Source organism: Portunus trituberculatus, chromosome 40 (genome assembly GCF_017591435.1).
Source record: "Portunus trituberculatus isolate SZX2019 chromosome 40, ASM1759143v1, whole genome shotgun sequence".
Taxonomy (NCBI): domain Eukaryota; kingdom Metazoa; phylum Arthropoda; class Malacostraca; order Decapoda; family Portunidae; genus Portunus; species Portunus trituberculatus.
The window spans coordinates 7,254,998-7,277,866 of NC_059294.1; the positions used below are offsets into that span (position 1 = coordinate 7,254,998).

The 22,869-nt window shown below is 39.0% G+C and overlaps 2 protein-coding genes across 3 annotated transcripts in view; one reads left to right on the forward strand and one right to left on the reverse strand.

Moving 5' to 3' along the window:
• Nucleotides 1-3,111: 3,111 nt before the first annotated feature.
• Nucleotides 3,112-11,561, reverse strand: LOC123516050 (cyclin-dependent kinase 9-like). The gene is made up of 10 exons (XM_045275066.1): nucleotides 11,410-11,561; nucleotides 10,569-10,650; nucleotides 10,316-10,406; nucleotides 10,050-10,085; nucleotides 9,799-9,917; nucleotides 8,762-8,925; nucleotides 8,264-8,402; nucleotides 7,803-7,973; nucleotides 7,517-7,654; nucleotides 3,112-7,204 (listed from the first exon to the last, which is right to left on the reverse strand). Exons 1-10 carry the CDS (start codon nucleotides 11,505-11,507, stop codon nucleotides 7,094-7,096), a joined length of 1,149 nt encoding a protein of 382 aa, XP_045131001.1. The 5' UTR covers nucleotides 11,508-11,561; the 3' UTR covers nucleotides 3,112-7,093.
• Nucleotides 11,562-12,498: 937 nt separating this feature from the next.
• Nucleotides 12,499-22,869, forward strand: part of LOC123516164 (crustacean calcium-binding protein 23-like) — a 30,208-nt gene continuing 19,837 nt past the window's right edge. Inside the window, exon 1 of one of the 2 annotated variants that reach the window (XM_045275327.1) lies at nucleotides 12,499-12,646. The gene's annotated coding sequence lies outside the window, so the exon portion shown is untranslated. The remainder of the gene's footprint in view (nucleotides 12,647-22,869) is intronic. The other variant, XM_045275326.1, reaches the window with a different exon arrangement.

The window sequence follows — 22,869 nt, forward strand, 5'->3', positions numbered from 1 at the left end:
ACACTAGTTTCACGCGAGTTCGTGAGTGTCACTATATACTACATATTGAGGGTCTAAAGTACCGAGGCCTATGGCGAGACAAAATCATATAGGTATATTATGTAGCTTAGTAACTACGAGAGGTTATCTGAGGTCTGTACAATTCTTGCCCTAGTAATGTGTTACCTATTTTCTCCACATTTCCAAGTTTCTATGCCGCAATGAATATGAAATGGAGAAATACTGATAACGGTGCCAGAGTATTACGTAAGTAAGCTAATCTCAACATTTTTATGGTCCTTTGTCCCAGACCAATAACATTCACCAGCGGCCATTCCAGCCCCGGTAAATAATCACGGACTTAATATATTAAACTGAATAATTACTTCCAACTATTAGTTAATTAACAAATATAAAATAATTAATTGCAGCAGTAATTTCAACTGCCAGCAATATCATTAAGAGTAATTAAACAAATGTATCACAGATAAGTAACTCCATGTGACTTGAGTTACAACAGCTAATGTTGTAATCAGCACACACAGTAAAACATGTATCAAAGGCATTCATTAGTCCTATCATCTTTTTATTATATACATTCAAGCTTTATTACGTGACAGTATAGAATTTGTCAGCCTTCATACCTACTATAAGGAGGTGTTCATTACCACCTGTGCGCTATCAGTGTTTGTCACTTGTCATCCATGTGGACCACCTGGATCTAGAATGTTTAATGTCGTCCACCGCTATGAAAAGTATCATTCCTTTAGTAGTTACCCATTATGATGACACGCTATTTTGTTCTTATGACACGAAGTGTACTTATTCTCCCAGCACGAAGTGCTGATCGCCTTCCGTAAGCTGCAGTCTGCTGTTGTCTTGGAGAGAAAAAAAATAATAGAATAGAGAGAGAGAGAGAGAGAGAGAGAGAGAGAGAGAGAGAGAGAGAGAGAGAGAGACCCTTTCCACTATAGTTAACATAGCCTATTATAATTTAACCTAATCAAATCCAACATGAAAAAAAAACACCCAATCCAACCCAAGCCAACCAAACTAAACACGACTCAACAATCCGAGAGTGTGACAAAGATAAGAAGTCGCCAGTGCCGTGGATGACGGACAGAAAAACTACCTGTACATTTTAACGTGGATGTTGAAATTATTATTTATGGTAGAAACAAATAAACCACGGCTTCTATGTCGTAACAAACAAAACACAACCATTATAACATACACAACAGCAAACATAACATGACCTCTGTAATATGCTGATCTCAAAAGCGGAACTAGGTACATGCAACAGGAAAGGATTTGTTTCCATATAATATGCATGTATTGCGTGTTGAGGCAATTTGAATTGTGTATTTTACATTTCCCCAAAAAAATACTTGTAATAATCTCGAGATGATCCCTGATTACATATTAGTGTCATTGCATTAGTGTCGATGTGGTTCGTGGGGTGACGATTTCGTCAGAGATCCTGTTGGAAGTGCAAAAAATAGTGACGAACTGGCATTCTGCGCTGCGCATGGCAGGGCTCAAGTTGCTTCACACGTACTGTAGAATAAACGAGATTTTTAGGTTTGCATTGGTTATGTTTGATTCATATCAATAAAGACGCCTTCAAATCGCTACTGAATAATTCTACAGGCTAAGAGGTTATCTTAGGTCCAAAGGCAAGATAAATTAGATGCAATATACGCTTCATAATTAATCCTAACCCAAGTTAAACCAACACAACCAAATCTAACAACCTCCTTATTTTACGTGTAAAATAACTTACGCCTTTGGATGTGCACGCGCAGGCGCCCAACCCGTCAGTATTTTAGCAGCTCAAATATTTTCCACGACAAAGGCTTGGCTGGGCCTGCGCCCTGCAGGCAGACAACTGTTACACAATTGAAAGCCTCAATACAGTCTCACAGTTTTCTTACCTTTGACTGCAGGATTCATGCCAGCACCATCTTCGTCACCAGATTCTAAGATCTGTATATGAGCACGTACAGACCTTCCTATTATAATTTGAAGAACCACGTACTCCTGCACCTGCACCAATATGCCCTGCAGTGTTTGTTGACATCCCACTCCTAGAGGGCCGCCGCGTGCTTTGTCTATCCTTGTGTTGAACAGGTTAGAATCTATGTTCCTAGGGAATGTAGAAATATATCTAAATATAGCAGAGAGAATTACACATTAATTCTAGCATTTCATTTGAGATGTATTGGATATGTAAAGTATACCAATTTATCATTTAACTACCACGTGATTAACATGTTTCAACCCGAGATATTTCGTTGCTGAATGCAGTGCAGGAAGAACCATCTATGAATACCTTGACAGACAACCAATTTTTGCTGGTACATCCACCCAAAAAACACTATCCTTGGAATAATCTGTATCAAAAGCCGTTTGCACCGATAGTGTACGGTGGGTATTTCTATCTTCAATAGAGCTTTCTCTTTCTTAGTACCTACCACTGAAGCAAGTGCTCTTAAATTTCTACACATACATTTCTCCTTACATACAAAACTTTTTTATTTCTCAATGGGTCACGTGTTCTCAGTGTAGAAATCATTAGGAAGGCGAGAGCTCTAACTGGTTGTTACACACACACACACACACATGTACTAATAGTAATAAAAATAGATATAAAAGGTTATCGTACCTGAACCTGAAGTTGTTGCTCCTCCAGTTGGCTGGTCCTGTGCGACCCTGTCTCACGAAGCAGTCGAGTCCATTCCAAGACAAAACAGCTACACACCTGGAGGAACTTAGCAGCTAAGTGGGCTTTTTTATTTATTTTTTTTTCTACCTTTGCCCAGCTTTCCCATCTTACATAAAAAAAATCTAAAAACATTGTGTGCATCTAAAACTTTTGTCTACCTGTGTGTTCCCTACATGTTGTCATAATTTCAAAACAATGGAATAAGACAGGGATGGGAACCTTTTCCCCAATGTTTTTCACACTTCACAAAACAGAAATAGTAGATCAATAAATAGGAAGGACCCTTGTAATGGTTTGTATCTGATGTTATGAATCTATTTCTACCTTCTTGTTTGCTGTTCTAGTTTCTTGTTTCTCGTTTGCCACACTACTTGTGCACATAAAAGGAAGATATTGAAAAAAAAAAGTTGGCATTTTTACATTTTTATATCTGAAAGCACTTAATTTACTGGTTCATTTCTTCCAAAAAATACAAATCCCCTTTTGGCATGCTAATGCTCAAGCCAAAACTCCACTCACATATGTAACATACAATTTCATAATTCATAAATTTCCATATATGTCAATATTTACATATGTTACAGGCACTCTATCCTCAGGTTGACAATCTGTGTAATCTTTAAAAACACTACATAACATAACACAACCAAGTCAAAGGTATTCCATGACTCACATTTCTTTTTCTCACTCACCAATATCTTTGTGAGGTTCAGAAGCTTCAAATACTGCATCATGCATAGGTATGACATTACTGGTGAGATGCTTAAAGAACATAGGTAGATAAAATGTATATGTATTCAAACAAACCATGGATGGCTATGCACAACCATGATGCATTTGAAGCTACATAATATCATGTCTAATCATACTGTAGATCAATATCAGATCTTATAATAGTATGAAAAAAATTGCATAGAAAATAGGCTGAAACATTTATGCATTACTACACCAGAGGGTAATCCTCTATAGCAATAAGATGGTGGCAGAATTATGAGATGAAATCAAGATGACATGCTGATGAGGTCAATGATACTGATGAAATAAGACACCAGCACAAATGAGTAGAATATGTAAATGTCTAATACCTTAAACTAAACTATCATAACTACATACTAGTTTCCATTACTTGAAATCAATTACAGTAAAAAAAATCATGATAAAATAAAAAAAGTATCATTTAATAGCACCCACTTCTGCAGACTGATAACCAATTCATAAATAACCATTGATTCCTGTAAGTCATCCAAATAAAGTTGTGTATACTGTACAGTAATACAATATATGCACATATTACAGAGGGACTCCAGTTATCCAGTAGCCAAGAGGATCTCAGTGTTTGGGTAATTTTGAATTCTTCATATGCTTGAATCTTATTACATATAAATTGCCAGATTGACTTGTATCTGCTAGAGCATCATAACACATTCTGTTGTTTCTATTGGCTAAAGCAACATATTGATTTTGGTTATCAATCAGTGTAAAAAAACAGTGATGTACATTAGATGAAAATCATAAGCAGCTATCCTGATGTCCTGTTGAAACTATATCTTTCCGGCACTATATTCATCTTTTTCAATACGAGGGCTTCGGAATCCATTACAAAATGTTTTCCAAAAATTTTCATTAAAAATTAAATAAGAATGGTTTAGCTAATTCAGTTTTGTTGAAAATTATAAATTGCAGAATTTTGAGAAGAAAAATTCATTTTTATCTGAATTTCCAATAAGTGACAGTCAATGTCGATACAAAATTGGGAGAACAAAACATAATATGATACATGTAATGAAAAATACTCATGCCACCTGATTCTTTACGTTACACATGTAGTAAGACAAGAGGAACACAAGTGCTGTCAGCAAGCTAGTTTTCATCATAATAGTACAGTACTATTAGTACCTCTGAACCTTTCTCTCCAGTAATGTGCAGAAAATGGTTCAAGAATGCAATATGAATACTATACAAAACTAATTTGTATATCATCAAATAACCAATATTACTCTTGATCAAGTAATAGGAATGTACGTAAGCTACAATATTTGTCCAGAATGGTCAAGAACATAAAATCAAATTCAACTTCAATTTTGCAACTCTCATATCACAGTCCCATGTCTTATTCTCAGAAAATCAGAGAGAACATTTAAAGCTGAATATTTAAAAAAACAATCACTTCATTTATTATTACTCTCTCTCCCTTGTTTTCTCCAATATACATTGAATTATTTTATCAGCCCCTTAGATATTCTCAGTCACTAAGCCTTAGATAATATCCTCATATCAAGCTAATTCTATCACTTTTCACGTATACCAGTGGAAAATTGTCAATGAAAACTCATACTTAAGTCACATCATATGGGCATAAACTGCATCTTTTAGTTTCCTAATGGCACTTAAATATTGGTGGTAAACTTCTTGTTTCAGTTGTACATTAATCAATACGCTGATAAATACAATAAACTATCCTGGAAAAATTTCAGCGTATAAAGAAGTTTCATTAACCTTTAGCATACACAGTAATGATGATGAACAAATTGAAACTTGTAGATATACCTCCAATGTTACACATCTTTTTTTTCTGAGACATCTGCATTATCAAATGACAATGTTAGGTATATTTTTGTTATTTTAAACTCAAAACATTTTTTTCCCCATCTTTGATATATAACAGGTTGTCTTTACTTTAACATTTGAGAATCAGTTCTCAAATATTTTAGTTACAGAATGAATTTAAATTCAACCAACTTTTAAGTACCAATAGAACTGTGAAAACAGGATCCTTCTCTTTTCCATAGGATCTGTATCACTATGGATACAGGACACCTAGCAAGTTGAAAAGTATTCAAATACAAAGAGAAAAATATAAGGAATTTTGTAAACAAAATAGACTAATGCAACATAAGAAATACTGTTCAAGCTCTCCAGAACCTAAAACTCATTGCCTTTTTCAATTTGATTGTAGACTGAGGACCCACTCGTCTGACAGTTTTGACCACAGGTGAATACACATTTCATTCCAATGTGCCTAATACATTCAATACTATGTTACTAAAGTGTTCTGAACAGCAGTATCTATGTTGATAACGTGACATCATCATTCCATTGCTATAACAACGAGTGTTGAGTCAAATAATGGCAGCGTTTTGCTGCCATGCCCATCCTTCTTTACTATTGTAACTATTACTACTGTGACTATCATTACATTGAACACAAATACTAGTGTTGTCTGGTCCATCTGGTACAGCTGTATGATCTACCAGGTTCATAGGTACTAAACATTTACAGCAAAGGCTAATTTTCACCTGTGTGTATACATATACTTCAGTACTGAGTTCCAAAGTCCTTACACATCAAGTATTAGGAACATGTAACATCATACAGAGTCACAATATTAAATTACTGGAAGCAGACTAACAGGGAATGTGAAAGTATGAAATAACCACAACTGAATTCATGCGAGGACTAAGTATGACATCATTATATTTCAGTAGCATGCCTGTACATGACAGATACAAATTTTAAAAACATGACGTTAGCTCACATTGGTTTCTGATATAGTTGGGAGTTGTAGTTTTAATTTTCTTAATGATGACTTGCTGTATTAAAATACAAAAAATGTAATAACTTGCATACTATAATTCTTGATGGCATGACTAGTACAAAGGTATTCCCTCTAACATACCACAAATCTGAACTGCATTTTTTTTTGGCACCTTATGCTCACTCTCTCTCTCTAAGCTGAAGACCATTCTACCAAGGCTCATTAGTTGTGGCTGACATTACAAAACTGGTAGGTTAATTTTTACCAAAAATAATAAAATCATAAACCATTTATTTCTTTTTCTCTCGACTTATGCAAAATGACACATTAAAAAATAAAATCTAACTACTGTATTGGCCATAGGTCACAGCTACAACCAATGCTTGCTAGTCATTTCCATAACTATACATTTTTGTGAAATAAACATTTAATCCAAATTTCTTGATGACTTCAATAAACTGTGGTGTGTAAGAGGGTTAATACCAGTCATTTAACTTCATATAAAAAATGGTCAAATAATATGAATACTGTAAAATCATTTGGTACATCAAATCATGCCCCTGTACTGCTTCACATGTTAGCACACCCAGAAAGAGTTGCTTTGTTTCTTTATCACAACAGTAGATTCATAAAATATCCACTTGTAAACAATTACTGAAGCTCGTCACTTGGTTGGGTTGCCTTCTCCCACATAATCCTTTATTGCATCAATATTGTCCAATATAGGTGGAGAGTCAAGTAATAGTTCTGTGAAACACATTAAGCTCTTCATAATTATCCATCAAAAATTATTCAGCTCTTAAGTTAAGATAACGGTGCACATATAAATATCAATGTATTTCCTAAAAATAATCTCAATATACACGTTCTTGATAGGAGGAAACATTATCAGGTTGTCTAGGCTGAATGACAGGCCGGTTTGAAGCTCCAGGTCTTCTTGCAGGTGCTAAGTATTCAAACATACTCTGAAAGACAAAATAAACACATAAATAAATAACAATAAGAATACTGAAAATAACTGCACACCCTGGTTTGGAAAAATGCCACTTCCATGTAAATGTGGAAAAGTAAGAACCCAAACAACACATACTACTTACAGGAGGGCAGCACTGAGAGCCATCTACTTGCAGGACATTCCTCTAAAACTCACATTAACAAGGACAAGGACTATCTTAAGTCTCTCTACCTGGCTGAGGACCAGAATCCAAAATCAGCATTTGGTACTACATAAAACTGCTGAAAATTTCATTAGTTAAAAATCTTACAACTGTCAGTACCTGCGTGTGCTGTGACAGCATTTTTGACAAATCTCCCGGCATGGGGTCATTCCAGAAGAAGTCGTGATCCAAGGCAGTGGACGAATCTACCCTTTTACTCGGATCTAAAGTGAGAAGTTTGTCTAACAAGTCCAAAGCCTGAAAATATCAAGAATCATATTAAATTAAATGACAATTGTTCACTATTTCCATAACATGAAAGTACAATAAAAATATATCAACAATGAGCACTTTACATATCATTTCAGAGGTATGTAGATATAAAGCTTGAAAAATAAGACATTACCAGACCATCCCTAACATAATGCTTTAGTCTTTCACACACTCGTCGCTGCTGTCCTTTGACCAGCTCCATCTTGTTATACAACTCATAATTTTCTACTAGAGGCCAGACTTCAGGAGTGATAGACCCACAGAGCTTGGTTATGAGTGCTAGCTGGTGTTGCTCTGTACTTCCCTGAGAAAAACAAAACATTATCTTTACTTAAACCTCATAGACATCCACATATGCAATGACGAAACAGATTCTCAGTAAAGAAAAGGAAACAAAGTAGTAAATACTAAGAAATAAATTCCAACAAGCCATTTTTTTGCAACACCCACCTCAATGAACATAGTCTTGCACTTTGCAGTATCTTCACTGAATCAATACAGGGAACACCACCAATATATTTCTTTTATACTGGACAATGAAAATTTTGCAAATATTCAAAATAAATCTAAGAAAATTAATGTTAAACACAATACCTGTAGTATTGGAGTGCGAGTCCACATTTCTGCCATGATGCAGCCAGCACCCCACATATCCACTGGTGGGCCGTAGTTTCTCTCTCCAAGGAGCAGCTCTGGAGGCCGGTACCACAAGGTGACAACACGATTTGTATACCTATATAAAATAAAAACCATGATTTGTTGTATGTAATAAATGTGTGGAATGAGATGTATGGATAGTGTGAGAAATGAAGAGGTGTAGTGGTGTTGATAGCAACATCCTACCAATATAACATGCTGTCATTCCAACTTGGAAATACTTCCTTAGACACCTAAAAAATATATATAAATTAGCTACTCTTACTATTCAGTACCTGTCTTTAATGCATCTTGTAATTTCCACTGTTTTTCATATTCCTCCTGCCTCACTTCTTAATCTGATACTCAACTGAAAACTTTCCTAAAATGTTTAATATACTTTCTCTACAATCAAAACTCTCTTCTTATAAAATAACAGACACAAATGAGTAGTACCTGTTTGGTCCCTGTCTGCTGGTGCTGAATGCTCGTGCCAGACCAAAATCTGCCAATTTCAAAACTCCATTTTTCGTGATGAGGACATTAGAAGCCTTTAGATCTCTGTGGAGTATCTTGTTGGAGTGAATGTAATACAGACCATTAAGCAGCTGCTGCATTACCTGCAGAACAGAAAAAAAAAAAAAAAAATTAAACAATGAACATAAGAACTATATATCTTCTAAACTACATTTAATAATCCTAAAATTCATGTGTGATCCTGCATCTTTAAATAAAGAAATCCTTTTAACCACAAACAGCAAAGCCAATACTTTTTTCTTGTTTTTTTCTTCTTTTTTAATTCTGTAATTTATAGTGCTTGTAGGTATATTTGAAGAGTATGGGAAGTGCTGTTCAGCTTCCACCCATTGTATGGGGATCACAGATTGTAGAGGATTTCGCTGTAGGACTTAGCCCTGTTAATGGGCCAAATATTTAGAATTAGTATATAATGTATTGTGTACTTGTAAGTGTATCTTTAAGTACTGATGACGAGGTCGCTGTGCGACTGAAACAGGATAACCTAGATGGGCCCTGGTGGCCCTTTGTTATCCTATCATTTATGTTATGTTATGTTATGTTATTAGTGGCACAGGCAATTTTATCTATAGTGGTACTGATATTAGGGCCCAAATCACCACCCAAGCACATCTTCGATGTAACCACCTAGAGCCTGGGTATCATGGTGACATGTAAGTAATCTTAAATCACTCGACAAATGGCAAAGTTTCAATGTGGTACATGGTGAGATTCAAACCTACGCATGAACGTCTGTCCCATCCCATGCTCACCACCCTATCCATTTTCTATCTTTCAACTGCCAGTCTCATAACATCAGAAAATGTTTTCACACATATATAGTGCATCCCATCTCAACTGCAAGTTTGCTGATTGCACCCACAATTTTAGTACTGTATCTAACTTTAAAAATATACGTCAATTATCCACTCTCAATCCCAGTTATCCCACTATATTAAAGAGAATATGAACCTTACCTTTTTAATTTCACCGAGGTTGAATTTCACATTGACGTTGGAGAGTAGACCAGCCAAGTCATGTTCACAGAATTCAAACACCAAGAAGAAAGTGGAGAGACTAGACATGTGCGGTGTTGCTGAAGATGAATAAAAGAAAAGATTATTGGTTATAAGCTTTTATCAATGAATAATAAGCTAACAAAAAATATAATTTCTATCTACACTCATATAATACTATTTATAATTTTGTATCTGAAATGTGATGTTACCTTTGACAGGTTTCTGAAGGCCTGGAGGTGGAGGTCCTGCAAAACAATAAAATACCATTAAAAAACAATAATAGTAATATTAATAATAGTACGTAATAATAAAAGTGCAATGAATCTTAGTCTCTTGGCTTACATTACTCTAAATTTGAAGTAGTACATGTGGCTATCTATATATTTCTAATTACTCATTTTGCAGTTCACAGACAGTTTGTTCTCAATAATGTAAATATTTGAATTAAACAAAATAAAGGTTGTGTAAGTCTTACCTTTAGTACGAGCTATTTCTAAAAGATTTACAACATTTTCATGCCGCAACAGCTTCAAAATTCTTATTTCTCGTAGAGCAGTGATAGGAAACTGTAAAAAAAAATCATGATAAATAAATACGTATATATAAACAGAGAGAGGGATATAAAATATGCACAACTGATATCACATAAAGTAAGGTAAGGAGAGAGAGAGAGAGAGAGAGAGAGAGAGAGAGAGAGAGAGAGAGAGAGAGAGAGAGAGAGAACTCACCCCTTCTTTCTCATTTTCCATAAGAATCTTCTTAAGTGCTACAACTTTGCCCGTCCTCCTGTCCCGTGCCTTGAATACCTCCCTGAAATATAAATGTTATCATTTAAAGAAATTCTTGACTAAATCTGCATTTTCTAGATTCTGACTTGCAAGATCATGCTGTTTTTTTATGAATCATATAAAAGACAAAATTTTTTCATTAGATTTATTTACAAACCATATACATATCTGAGGACTATTCCCTAGATGGATTTCTAGGCTATACTTATTACAAAATTTTGTCAGCTCGCCTCCCACACCTGACAACCTCACCCTGCATAACCCCATCCCCAAGCCTTTTGGAGGGGATAGAGAGATTACAGTGTTTCTTTAAAATTGCATCACACTTTGTAACCTCCAACCGCCTTCCCCCCAAGCCCCCAATAATGATTCCCAGAAATTTTCCTCAAATCCCTTTACAAAACCCTTCTGAATCCTAAAAGCCTTTAGTGTTCCTTACAATAAGCAGCTAGTCCAATCTGCACTTAAAAGCCCTTTAATACTAATATTAATGAGTTGATACTTTGAACTAATAACAATGGAGGACATTGTAGTGACCACATGATGCAATGGCTGTCTGCCTTACTCACCCACACCTGTATGCCAAAAGTAAAGGACTAAAATGGCCTTAATTCCTCTCAAATGTAAGTTCTAGATTCCAACCTAAATGCTTAAGTAAGGGAAATATACAAAGCTGTGGTAAAGCGGACATGAGTCACACAGCACACCAACAGGCATGGCCACTAGTACACTCTCAACACTCTTCAGGCAGCCTCCATACCTCCTGTCACATTATACTCACCCAAATGTCCCTTGGCCGATCTTTGCAAGCTTCTCATATTTGATTACATCGTCGCAGAAGGGAAATTCGAGGTCGTCATGATACGCCACCTTACTCATGGTCCTGCTGCTCCTCTCTCCCTCCCGGGGGTGAACAGCTGGCTCGCGTCCGATTCCTTCCCGCCCTATGCTGACTTCCCTGAATGCGAATGTAAAATAACATAATGATGGATGGTAAAGAAAAGCCTTACCCATTAGTTCAAAATTTTTGTTTGAAATAAATATGTTTAAGCTTAAAATCAAGTAAAAGTATGATTAGATAATAAGTTAAAGTCAGAGTCAACTAAAATGAGTAAAAAGGAACATCGCTAAGCGTCCAGTTGACACAAACAATAGTTTTCATATAGGGAAAAGGTGACTAAAATTTAAATGTGGTTGATTTTATATCTTTGCTACTTTTTTTACTAAAAAATAATTTATTCAGATTCATTACAACGAGAATATATTAATATCTTTGATGGTTTCTTTCCTCATACCGCTCTCAAGACAGAGGAAATGCGGCATTGGCCTCCTTAGATTAACAATTTATCATATTCTAGCAAGAACAGCTACCGTAGTCTATGTTGTCTACTGGGCTAATTCACAGGAAAAAAAAAAAGCGGAGACAGTAAATCTTCATTACGTGTGGAGCCTTCCAAGTTCGACAAGGAAAAAGAGAGAGAGAGAGAAAAATAAAAGTCTTTGATGAAAATAAATGAAAATAAGAGAAATATGAATAAGGCTTTAATACTCCATAAATAACATGTCCTGAAACCTCAGTCAAACTACAGTGTAATAGGCATTTAGTGTCATTACGTATGTCTTGCCTAATATGCCTATATTGAGAATCTGGGGTAATTGTCATTGGAAAGACGAGTCCTCTGCTATCATGAGGTAAGATTTGAATAATTATGTCATGCAAATTATTAGGATGTTCATCATCTATTTTGACTATGAAGATTACGAAAAAATGGAAACAAAAAATGTCAAATAAGTAATAATAAGGAAATAAGGACTACTGGTGGCGGAAGCCTGGCGCCGCGCGTGGCCCTCGAGTCCTCGACGCCAGACGGCACTCGGCAGTCGCTGGACAGCTCGCGTGTCGATAGGAAGGTATTCTCTGCACGTCAGCCACTCCAGGTTGCAGCTTGTTCCGCCGGGCTCCCACAAGTTGGTTCCAAGTTCACGTACTCCATCCTTTTGACCGTCCACAAGGAAAGGTAACTCATGTTCCTCATAAAACATACAATGGTATTTTTCCTGCTGTAGGAATCATAGTCGCCATGTTCAGATAAAAGCAGCAATAGGCAGGCTCTGTGGGTGGTGTGCTGGCGTGGTGTGAGGCAGTGACAGAGACGCTAGCGTGGCCCGGCAGGCTGCTGGCCACTGGTCACGTCACGGCTACATGTGGTGAGGGAGGCAGACTGCGAGGTGTGCGGTGTGCGGCCACTGACACACACACGTCTAGTTTCATCTCAAGCTGTTCACTCAAGGGAAAGTAAACAACCAAGATAACGAAAACAATTATGTTTTTTGACTTTTAAGTATATGCAATATGAATCATTTGGTCTGAAAACGTCACATCGTGATACTGTCTTCATTAGAGAGTAACACGGCGTGGTGATTATTATTAGTGCGAAAGGTTTATTCTGCGTTCAGTAAATGATCCTTTTGACAATTGGCTCGCACCGCTCCAGCCTCACCACGAACACCACGCTGAAAGGAAGGAAGCTGGGCTAATTATTGTTGTCATTACTGTTGTCATTATTATCATTAACAATATTCTTCTTATTATTATTATTACTTTTATTATTGATATTATTATTATTATTATTATTATTATTATTATTATTATTATTATTATTATTATTATTATTATTATTATTATCATTATTATTATTACTATTATTATTATCACTCATCATCATCATCATCATCATCATCATTATCATCATCATCGGTAGTAGCAGCAGCATCATTGTTGATTACCTCCTATGACAGTGCCAGCGAGGAGGCAGGTACTGTCATTCTGTCCAACCACATCCTCCGTGCACAGTGATGCACGCAGGCACTGTTCAACACTTTGTCGCAGATATTCACGTGATAACTTTGGTACTTTTCTTCATCCTATCGAAAATGTGAAGTCTTTTTTTTTTTTTACACCATTTTCTGTAACCCGATGTCCAGCAAGTTCCCACCACCACCACCTTCCTTCGAACATGCGCTCAAACGTTCCAGTGTCTTGCCTCCTCAACCGACAAACATCCCTGGCAGTTGCTAAGGATTTTGAAGATTAATTTATGGTTTTAGTAATAGTTTAACAATGATTCTGAATCGTAAATGAAAATAAAAACACCTATGAGAATCCAACCACTAACAATCCCTGGAGAAAAAAAAAAGTAATCTAATGAGAGTCCAAAGCGTGTAAAAATTGCTGCTATGGATCAATAGTGTAAATATAATGTCCTCACTTCAATTCCTTCTCTCTCTCTCTCTCTCTCTCTCTCTCTCTCTCTCTCTCTCTCTCTCTCTCTCTCTCTCTCTCTCTCTCTCTCTGGCAAGATTCCCGTCCCATGTCAAGGAAACTGCCTCTTGGAGAAATGGAGAGAAAGTTTTACAGAATGGCAGTGAAGAGTAAGAGGAAGGAAGGCTGAAGACAGGAAAGAAGATGATGTGAAGATGAGATGAAGGGAAAGAGGACAAGGAGAATAACGCAATGCGGGGTAGAGAAGTGGAGGAAAAGTTAGTGACGATGTGTGTGTGTGTGTGTGTGTGTGTGTGTGTGTGTGTGTGTGTGTGTGTGTGAAAACAGACAAATAATTTTCTGTAACACACTAGACTTTTTACTGTGAAGTGTGTGTGCAAGTCAGTCGCTATAATTCGTTGGTTGAGGGGAGGTGGGATGGTGGGGAGACTTTTGTGGTCGTGTTATTGTTGTTGGAAGTGGTGTTGAGAAAAATAGATAAGCTAAAGTTTCCTAAAAAGTATATTCACCCATTTTACAGCGGTGTGTGTGCGTGTGCGTGTGTGTGTGTGTGTGTGTGTGTGTGTGTGTGTGTGTGTGTGTGTGTGTGTGTGTGTGTGTGTGTGTACTTGTACGTGCTTGGAGTAACTAACACCACCACCATCATCGCCGTGTGCTGCTGTGAAAGCAAATATTATAACACTTATTATTGTCATTGTTATTGTTCGCTAAAGGTGGCAGTCCTCCAAAGGTGCAGCTAAAAGGGCTATCCAATAGTTGACTGTCTACATGCAGCGTACCATCACTCTATACTACAGTCACACATACAGTATTGCAAAAAAAAAGAAATCTATATTGCTAGGTAATTGTAAAAATATACAGTCCAGTTCAAAAGCACTGGAGTTATTAAAACCATATATTTGCACAAGAAAAGTTATTACTGCGAGGTTATTGTGAACGTAAATAATGAAACGTTTCAAATCATTATCACTGCTGTTATCGCATACTGCCATGAAAGAAAAAAATATATATAAAGTCCGCGATATAAAAACGTTATTACTCCTGCACTAGTGTACTCGTATGTATGTTACCCTAGTGAGTAACGAGTGAAACAAGACTGCAGTAGTAAAAGGGAGAGAGGGAGGGAAGGAGGCGGTGCGTGAGTTAAGTGAGGCTCCAAACGACGTCCTTGAAGGTGGAGAAACTTGCTGGAAGTCATTTAACACTTACAGAGGTTCTGGTGCATTCTCTCTCTCTCTCTCTCTCTCTCTCTCTCTCTCTCTCTCTCTCTCTCTCTCTCTCTCTCTCTCTCTCTCTCTCTCTCTCTTCCTTTCCTTTGCTTTCCACCTTTTCTTTTTTTCTCGCCTCTTATCGTTTTCTTTCTCTCTCTTCTTCGTTCGTCCTTCTACCTTCTTGTTTCTCTATGCTTACCTTCCTCATTTTATATCTTTCTCCCTACCTTTCTCATTTTTTCCTCTTTCCCATCTGCTTTCCTTCTTTCTTGTTTTCTCTCTACTCCTCTCATTAGTTTTCCTTTTATCCCTAATCTTTTCCTTCCCAAATAACACGCATCTTACTTTTCCCTCCATACCCTGTTTATCTCGTTTTCCTTTCTGCCTTCCCTCTTTCTCCTTGTTTTCATTCATTAGTCTTGGCCTCCTTTCCTTCCTTCTCATTGGTTCTTTTTTCTCTTCTTCCTCCTATCTCTAGTTGGTTTTCTTGTAGCATCCCTCTTTTTTTCTGCTTCTTTTCTTCCTTCCTTCTCTCTCTCTCTCTCTCTCTCTCTCTCTCTCTCTCTCTCTCTCTCTCTCTCTCTCTCTCTCTCTCTATCTATCTATCTATCTATCTATCTATCTATCTATCTATCTATCTGTCTATCTATCTACTCGTATCTGTCCTCATTTGTTCTCAACCAACCTACACCACACAGCCATCCTGCTTCCTTCCTCTCTTTCTTCCTCTTTTCTCCCCGTCATGCACGTTCACACCACTGCGGCGATGAGGTGCATGGCGACAGCAGTGAAGGCGGTGATTCACTCTTAGTTACAGGATGTGGTCGAGAACTGGTGGTGGTGATGGTGGTGGTGATGGTGATGTATTCTGCCGTGCCATGTTGCGTCACGTCACACTCCCAAACACTCACGTCACGTCAGATCTTCATTCATGCAGTATTGTGTTCTGATCGTAAATCACATGCACATATCATATTTGTCATCTTTTTAAATTTTGTTTCGTAAAAATTTCCCTCTTGTCATTTTATGTTTTTTTTTTTTTTTTTTTCTTTTTGTTTGTTTTAAGACGTGTTGGTATTATTGTGTGCATTTACTTTTAACCCTTTCAGTACCAGGACACGTTTTCATATCTCTTCTGCTTACTATTTGGTGATTTGATACAGCTTCAGAAACTTACGTGAGGATTGAAATAGTGAAGACTCTGGCCATTATTCTTCTGACCTCCATAGACCCTTCCTAATGTAAGAAAAATCGTCTAATCATGCCCAAACCTCATGGTAAAAATGCGTCCCAATAGTGAAGGGATTGAGAATTCACGCTTGAAATAAAGATTCCAAGGTTTCTTCCGTGCGGACTATATACATTTTATTCTCTTTTTTTCTTAGGCAGATCATTAAAATTTTTCCTCCATGCATGCAGCCTTTCTTCCTCCATGCATGCGCGCTTCCTTTCATAAGACGTATCTGCATTTAATTCTCTTTTATGTGACATTTAACATCCTCCTTCCCTCCGTCAAGGGCTTTCTCTTTGTTGTTGGGTCCGTAATATTTCATACAGATTACATTTCCTTCATGCAATAACAAAACTACATGACAGTTAGTGTGTATCTCTCTCTCTCTCTCTCTCTCTCTCTCTCTCTCTCTCTCTCTCTCTCTCTCTCTCTCTCCCCAGTGTTTCCAGGATTGGGGTCCCTGAAATGCCCAAGGTCTCGCTCGTCCGTGATAATAACTTGACGAAGACTTGGTTTAATGAGAAGCATTGGTGTGAGTTTGTCATGATTGGACAGGTGTGAGTGAGGAGGTGTGTCCGGCGGTGTGTGTGTGTGTGTGTGTGTGTGTGTGTGTGTTAATGAGTCAGGGCAAATTAATTCAGGGTTAGGGGTAAGTATATCATGTGTTAGTTAGAGAGAGAGAGAGAGAGAGAGAGAGAGAGAGAGAGAGAGAGAGAGAGAGAGAGAGAGAGAGAGAGAGAGAGAGAGAGAGAGAGACTGGGGGTAAGGAACAAAAGTAATGTAAAAAATCAACAGGCTTATTTAGAAATTACGTTTATTTATGTATCATTCATTTATTCATTTATTTATTCATTCATTCTAATACATTTATCATTTACTATTATTGTCATATCCTCCCTCCATGTATGTTAAGTGACTTGTAACGTTATATTTCACTGATGAGAAGAATAACACAGAAAATCTCACTTACTGTCTCAAATGAAGTATTATAGAAATAAGACAGTGAATTAGAGAGTGTGTAGTGAAGGAAGATGAGTCAGTATGGAGGCAAGAGTGATGGGAAGGAATGTAATGGTAAAATGCATTGGGGCGACGTGAAAGAGGACGTGGAGAGCTGCAGTGGAGATAGATACACATGAAGAATATGACAGTGAAGGAAGGAGAGTGCATATAGTGGTAGTGGTGGCAGCAGACCATGAACACAAGAAGGAAGCAGAATGTGGGATGGAAGGAAGAGGGTGTGGCGCGGTAGGGAATGCACGGCTGGAGATGGTGTTGTGCTGGTGTCGAGCTGGTGTTGCGGTGGTGGGCGTGTGGCGTGCGAGAAATAGAGTTGAGAGCATGTAATGGCCACTGCGGTTTAGAAGTAATTGGTTTCATTCCATCTGTGTCAGTCTAGGTATGAACAGAATCAGGAAGGCTATTTATCGGCGACAAGGAAAGGGCTTTTAAGCGGGCGAGGGGAGGGATGGGGGCGGTTGGTGGGGTGCCAGGGAGCAAAGATATGGGCTGTAAGTAATGACAAGTAATGGTTAGTAAATAATGCAGCGAAAGGAAGAGAAATAGAGGAAGTAAAAATTTAGTTAGAGTTTGAGTGTTTACATACACGCCAAAAACGTCCCTTGAGGGAAGTATAACACGTGTTGCTTTCACTTTCCTTTGTTGCCTGGAAGGTGTTGGCGGCGGTGATGGTGGCGGTGGTAGTGGTAATGGTGGTGGTGGTGCAGGTAATTACCGTTCGTGTATAATAGCGGCAGTGGCAGCAGCGGCGAGCCTTTGCGTCAAGACTGTTGTAATAAGTTTCTGTTAACTTTATCATGACTATCCATAGCGTAGTCTGCTGGCAAACACGATTTTCCCCCATTCACCAAGTCCTTCCTGCTGGACACCGCTGTAATGGGCAGGGTAATCAAACACGACCCAGTTTCGCCTTTACTTCTTGAGGTGAGTGTGTGACGCCCTGGCAGCGGTGAACACTCACTACTGGAGCCTTGCACGCGATACGAGGTTGCGATGTCTGAAGGGCCTAGGCAGGAACCACATGTTTGATCTTCGTGCATGCCTGAGAGAGAGAGAGAGAGAGAGAGAGAGAGAGAGAGAGAGAGAGAGAGAGAGAGAGAGAGGGCAGAAAGAAAAGCGTGCACGAGGTCAGGATAGGGATAAAAAGATATAGAGCCTGTGAGTGTACTTCTACCTGGGAACAGCTGAGAGGCATGCATGATTACTTCAGATTACTGTTATTACTGACGCTGGGAGGTTCAAGGGCGTCGCTAGTGGCAAGTGATGAAAGGAGGAATGTGAGGTTCGATCTGGCGGAGGTGTAGGTGTGAGGGTGTATGGGTGTGGGTGTAGGAGGTGCGTGCGTGGCTGGGGGAGGTAGACAGACACATATCGACTAGTGGCTCGCGAGAAATTTTGTGGAGAGAGAGAGAGAGAGAGAGAGAGAGAGAGAGAGAGAGAGAATTATGATTACCGAGCAACGAAATGAAAAGGGAAGTAATGTCACCACAGCAACACATACAAAACCCATTACACTTTCCAGCAACTAACGCAACACTGCCCTCCTTTCTCCATTCTTCCTTCCTTCCTCGTCCCTCCTTCCTTCCTCATCCCTCCTTCCCACCTTCCTCATCCCTCCTTCCCACCTTCCTCATCCCTCCCTTCCTCCTTCCTTCCCATCTTTCCCCATCCCTCCCTCTTCATGCGTATAAACCCACCAGGAAGCTTTATCGTGTACTCAGTTACTCCAATGGCCCAGTAACCCACATGGATAAAGAAATACAATGGACAGGAATAATATATCGCATCGGGGTCCCTTTTTCATCTGCATCGATTTAAGTTTGGTCACAGGATGTATGCGTGGATGAATTGCTATGGTTCTTTTATCACGAGTTGTGTTTGTGATCGGTGCATTGAGTGTATATCAGGTAAAGGGTACTGTGGTGATGTGCAGTGTAGAGCTGTGTTACTGTACTGAGCGTCTGGTTTGGTCTTCGTGTTTACCTTAAGTCTAAATTTACTGGTGTGTACCCTCGTGATGGTTAATGGGGGGATATGGGTTCTGCTAATCCCTCCTCCTCTCCTTCATACCTAAAGCATACTCTCTCTCTCTCTCTCTCTCTCTCTCTCTCTCTCTCTCTCTCTCTCTCTCTCTCTCTCTCTCTCTCTCTCTCTCTATATATATATATATATATATATATATATATATATATATATATATATATATATATATATATATATATCTCTCTCTCTCTCTCTCTCTCTCTCTCTCTCTCTCTCTCTCTCTCTCTCTCTCTCTCTCTCTCTCTCTCTCTCTCACACACACACACACACACACACACACACACACACACACACACACACACACACACACACACAGAACGAATTACTGCTCATTGTTTCTCCGAAGTGAATCAATGATTAGTCCTGTGTCCCCTTTGTGGTGGGGGCGCGTGACTGTGTGTGTGTGTGTGTGTGTGTGTGTGTGTGTGTGAAGATGCCTTTGATAAGCTTTGCAAATTGATGTATTATTTGATCCTTATGACTATGTATGCATGTGTGAGCATGTGTGTGTGTGTGTGTGTGTGTGTGTGTGTGTGTGTGTGTGTGTGTGTGTGTGTGTGTGTGTGTGTGTGACAAAGGTGGTGGAGGGAGATGATATGGTGACATTCTGATCACGGGGAGGGACAGGGCATGTGCCAGGAGGGGAAGGTCAAGTGGATGGAGCCTAAAGGCTTAGTTTATGAGGTTATTGAAACAATCAAAGGAAACATTTAGCCTTCACTTGGTGTGGGAGTTACCAAGTGTTTCTACTGAGAAATTATATGGCCAGGAGTGAAATGCTGCACGTACACCTGTGGGTATATTGTGTGTGTGTGTGTTTGTCACATGGCGTGTGTTGCATGTTCATGAGGTATTGTAAACGTTTTTTCGTATATCTTTGTAAAATGTTTTGTGGTCTTTGTGTTGTGTGAAAAGATCGTGTGTGTGTGTGTGTGTGTGTGTGTGTGTGTGTGTGTTTCAAAAGACGTTACCAGAGACCAATCTATCATGGAAAAAAAAGAAACCCATCTGCTTACACTCTCTTTTCACTTTACATTTTCCTCCACTTTGTCCTGCACGCTCTTATGCAGCGCTTGTGTGAGACTCAAGTCATGAATATGATTATGCAAAATGACTTATACACGTACTTATCCTCATCCCCGTTATGCACGCTGCCCAATCACTGGAAATTATAGAAAATGGAATTGCCTTAACGAGGTGGATAACAGGTAAATTGGAGCGCAATTAGTTAAGCTTGCCAGGGAGGGAAGGAGGGAGGGAGGGAGATGCACACCCGCTATAATGAGTCACGGCTATAAGGGAATCACGTGAGTAGGTAACGTAACTCCCACCCCTCCCTTCCCCTCCCCTCCCCTTCCTCCATCCACCTCCTCTTCCTCCTTCTGTCTCGCCATGACTGTCGCCGCCCTTGGTAAATATAATGCGTGTCCTCCTCCTCCTTCTCATCTTCCTCCTCCCTCTCCCCCTCACCCCTCCTTTCCCTTCCTCTTCCTTCCTCCTCCCTCTCCCCCTCACCCCTCCTTTCCCTCCCTCTTCCTTCCTCCTTCCATTCTACCTGCACCGGTTATTACTTCGTTTGTTTAACTCTCTTCCTCATCATTTCCAATCTCGTGGGCTTTTTTTCTATTTTTCAGTCTTTTTCTTTTTTCTGTTTATTCTTTACTTTGTTGGTTTTGTTTTTTACTTCTTTTCCTCCTTCTCCCTCCCTTCCTCCTCCTTCTCTTTCCCGCATTTTTCCATCTTTACTATTACTACTCCTACATTTATTACTACTACTACTACTACTACTACTACTACTACTACTACTACTACTACTACTACTACTACTACTACTACTTCATCACCACCACCACCACCATCAACAACACCTACCTACATAACAATCCTTAATCCCAGTGTTCCTTCTGTCATAACTTCACCTTCATCACTACCTGGGTATTTCCGCATAACCTCTGCAACTCTTGACCTCCGCCACACTCCCCATTTGAACCTCGTGACCCCTGTGACCCCAAGGCGTGTGTGTGTTGACGGAAAAGAGAGGCATGGCTATGGAGCATGGGAGGAGCGAAGTTGTGGCATCAGCTGGCAGAAAAAAGTGAAAAGCAGGTGGAACTGAAGATTAAAGGTAATTTTTTATGTGTATGTGTGTGAGAAGTGCCCTGACCAAGGGTAATAACAGAAAAGAAGACAATAAGGTTCACTAAAGTGCCAGGCTGTAAAACTTAAGATAAGAGTGACAAGAGTAAAGAGAAGTGGATCTTTGTTGATGTACTACTAGGTGGAGAGATGAATCACAATAACATACATATCTACATACATACATGCATACATACGAGTACATACTTAAATACATATACAGAAACAGCTGAAGTGTGTCTCTGTGTGTGTGTGTGTGTGTGTGTGTGTGTGTGTGTGTGTGTGTGTGTGTTATGGCGTGATGGTCGTACCTTACATCGACCGGCGGACAGAACCACGTGGAAGGAGTGGAGTAGCAGGTGGAGGAAGAGGGAGGAATGGTAAAGGAGGGAGTAATTTGGGCAGCTGTTGTGGCGGCGTCTGTCTCACTAGTAGGGTAATAAAACCTTACATCACGTGTGTATATGTGTGTGTGTGTGTGTGTGTGTGTGTGTGTGTGTGTGTGTGTGTGTGTTCCTGTTTTCCTTCTTCATTCGTTTTCCTTTTATGTACGTTCTCATTTTTAGGCTTTCGTCTTCTTCATATTTCTTTTCTACCTCCTTCATTAATATTATCTTGTTTTTGTCGCTTCATAACTCAATCCAACTCCGTTCAATTATCATTCTCTCTCTCTCTCTCTCTCTCTCTCTCTCTCTCTCTCTCTCTCTCTCTCTCTCTCTCTCTCTCTCTCTCTCTCTCTCTCTATCTATCTATCTATCTATCTATCTATCTATCTATCTATCTATCCATTTGTATCTCTTCTTATTCTTACTCCGCTGTGTGTCACTAACATGTTAAACCTCCGTTATGTGGTTCAGACAAAGATGCGGGGAGCTGGTGATTAACATACGTGACGCCGTGATGCGGGTGTGTGCTGCGCCGTGGGTTACCTGTGTGTGGGTGACCTGGGTGTACTGCTCCCGGATGTGGTGTGTGTGTCTGATGTGTGTTCTTGAGGGTGATTGGAACATGGTATATCTTAGTTTTTTATTTATTTTATATTTTTTATTCAAGAGTAATGCTGGGTAACGAAGTATTAGATGAAAAAAAAAAGGCCAAAAGGATAATCCAGAGTTAGTAGAGGTGTTATGTGTAAGGTTGAGGGTTTATGTTGAAAGTTCTTGCTGTCACTTCTTAATTTGCTTCAGTCTTACCTCTTGTGTGTCCCAGTAAAGCTATGGAAACTTTACGTGTGTTCAGCTAAGTTCTAATGAAATGTGCATATTATAATGTAAAGTGAATCTCTCTCTCTCTCTCTCTCTCTCTCTCTCTCTCTCT

Excerpts from the sequence above, each read along its gene's own strand:
- LOC123516050 (XM_045275066.1), bottom strand. The coding sequence starts at position 11,507 with ATGAGTAAGGTGGCGTATCATGACGACCTCGAATTTCCCTTCTGCGAC. Across the intron at positions 10,407-10,568 it reads TGGAAAATGAGAAAGAAGGG|TTTCCTATCACTGCTCTACG; the intron begins GTGAGTTCTCTC and ends TTTTTTTTACAG. Across the intron at positions 8,403-8,761 it reads AGCAGACAGGGACCAAACAG|GTATACAAATCGTGTTGTCA; the intron begins GTACTACTCATT and ends TATTTTATATAG.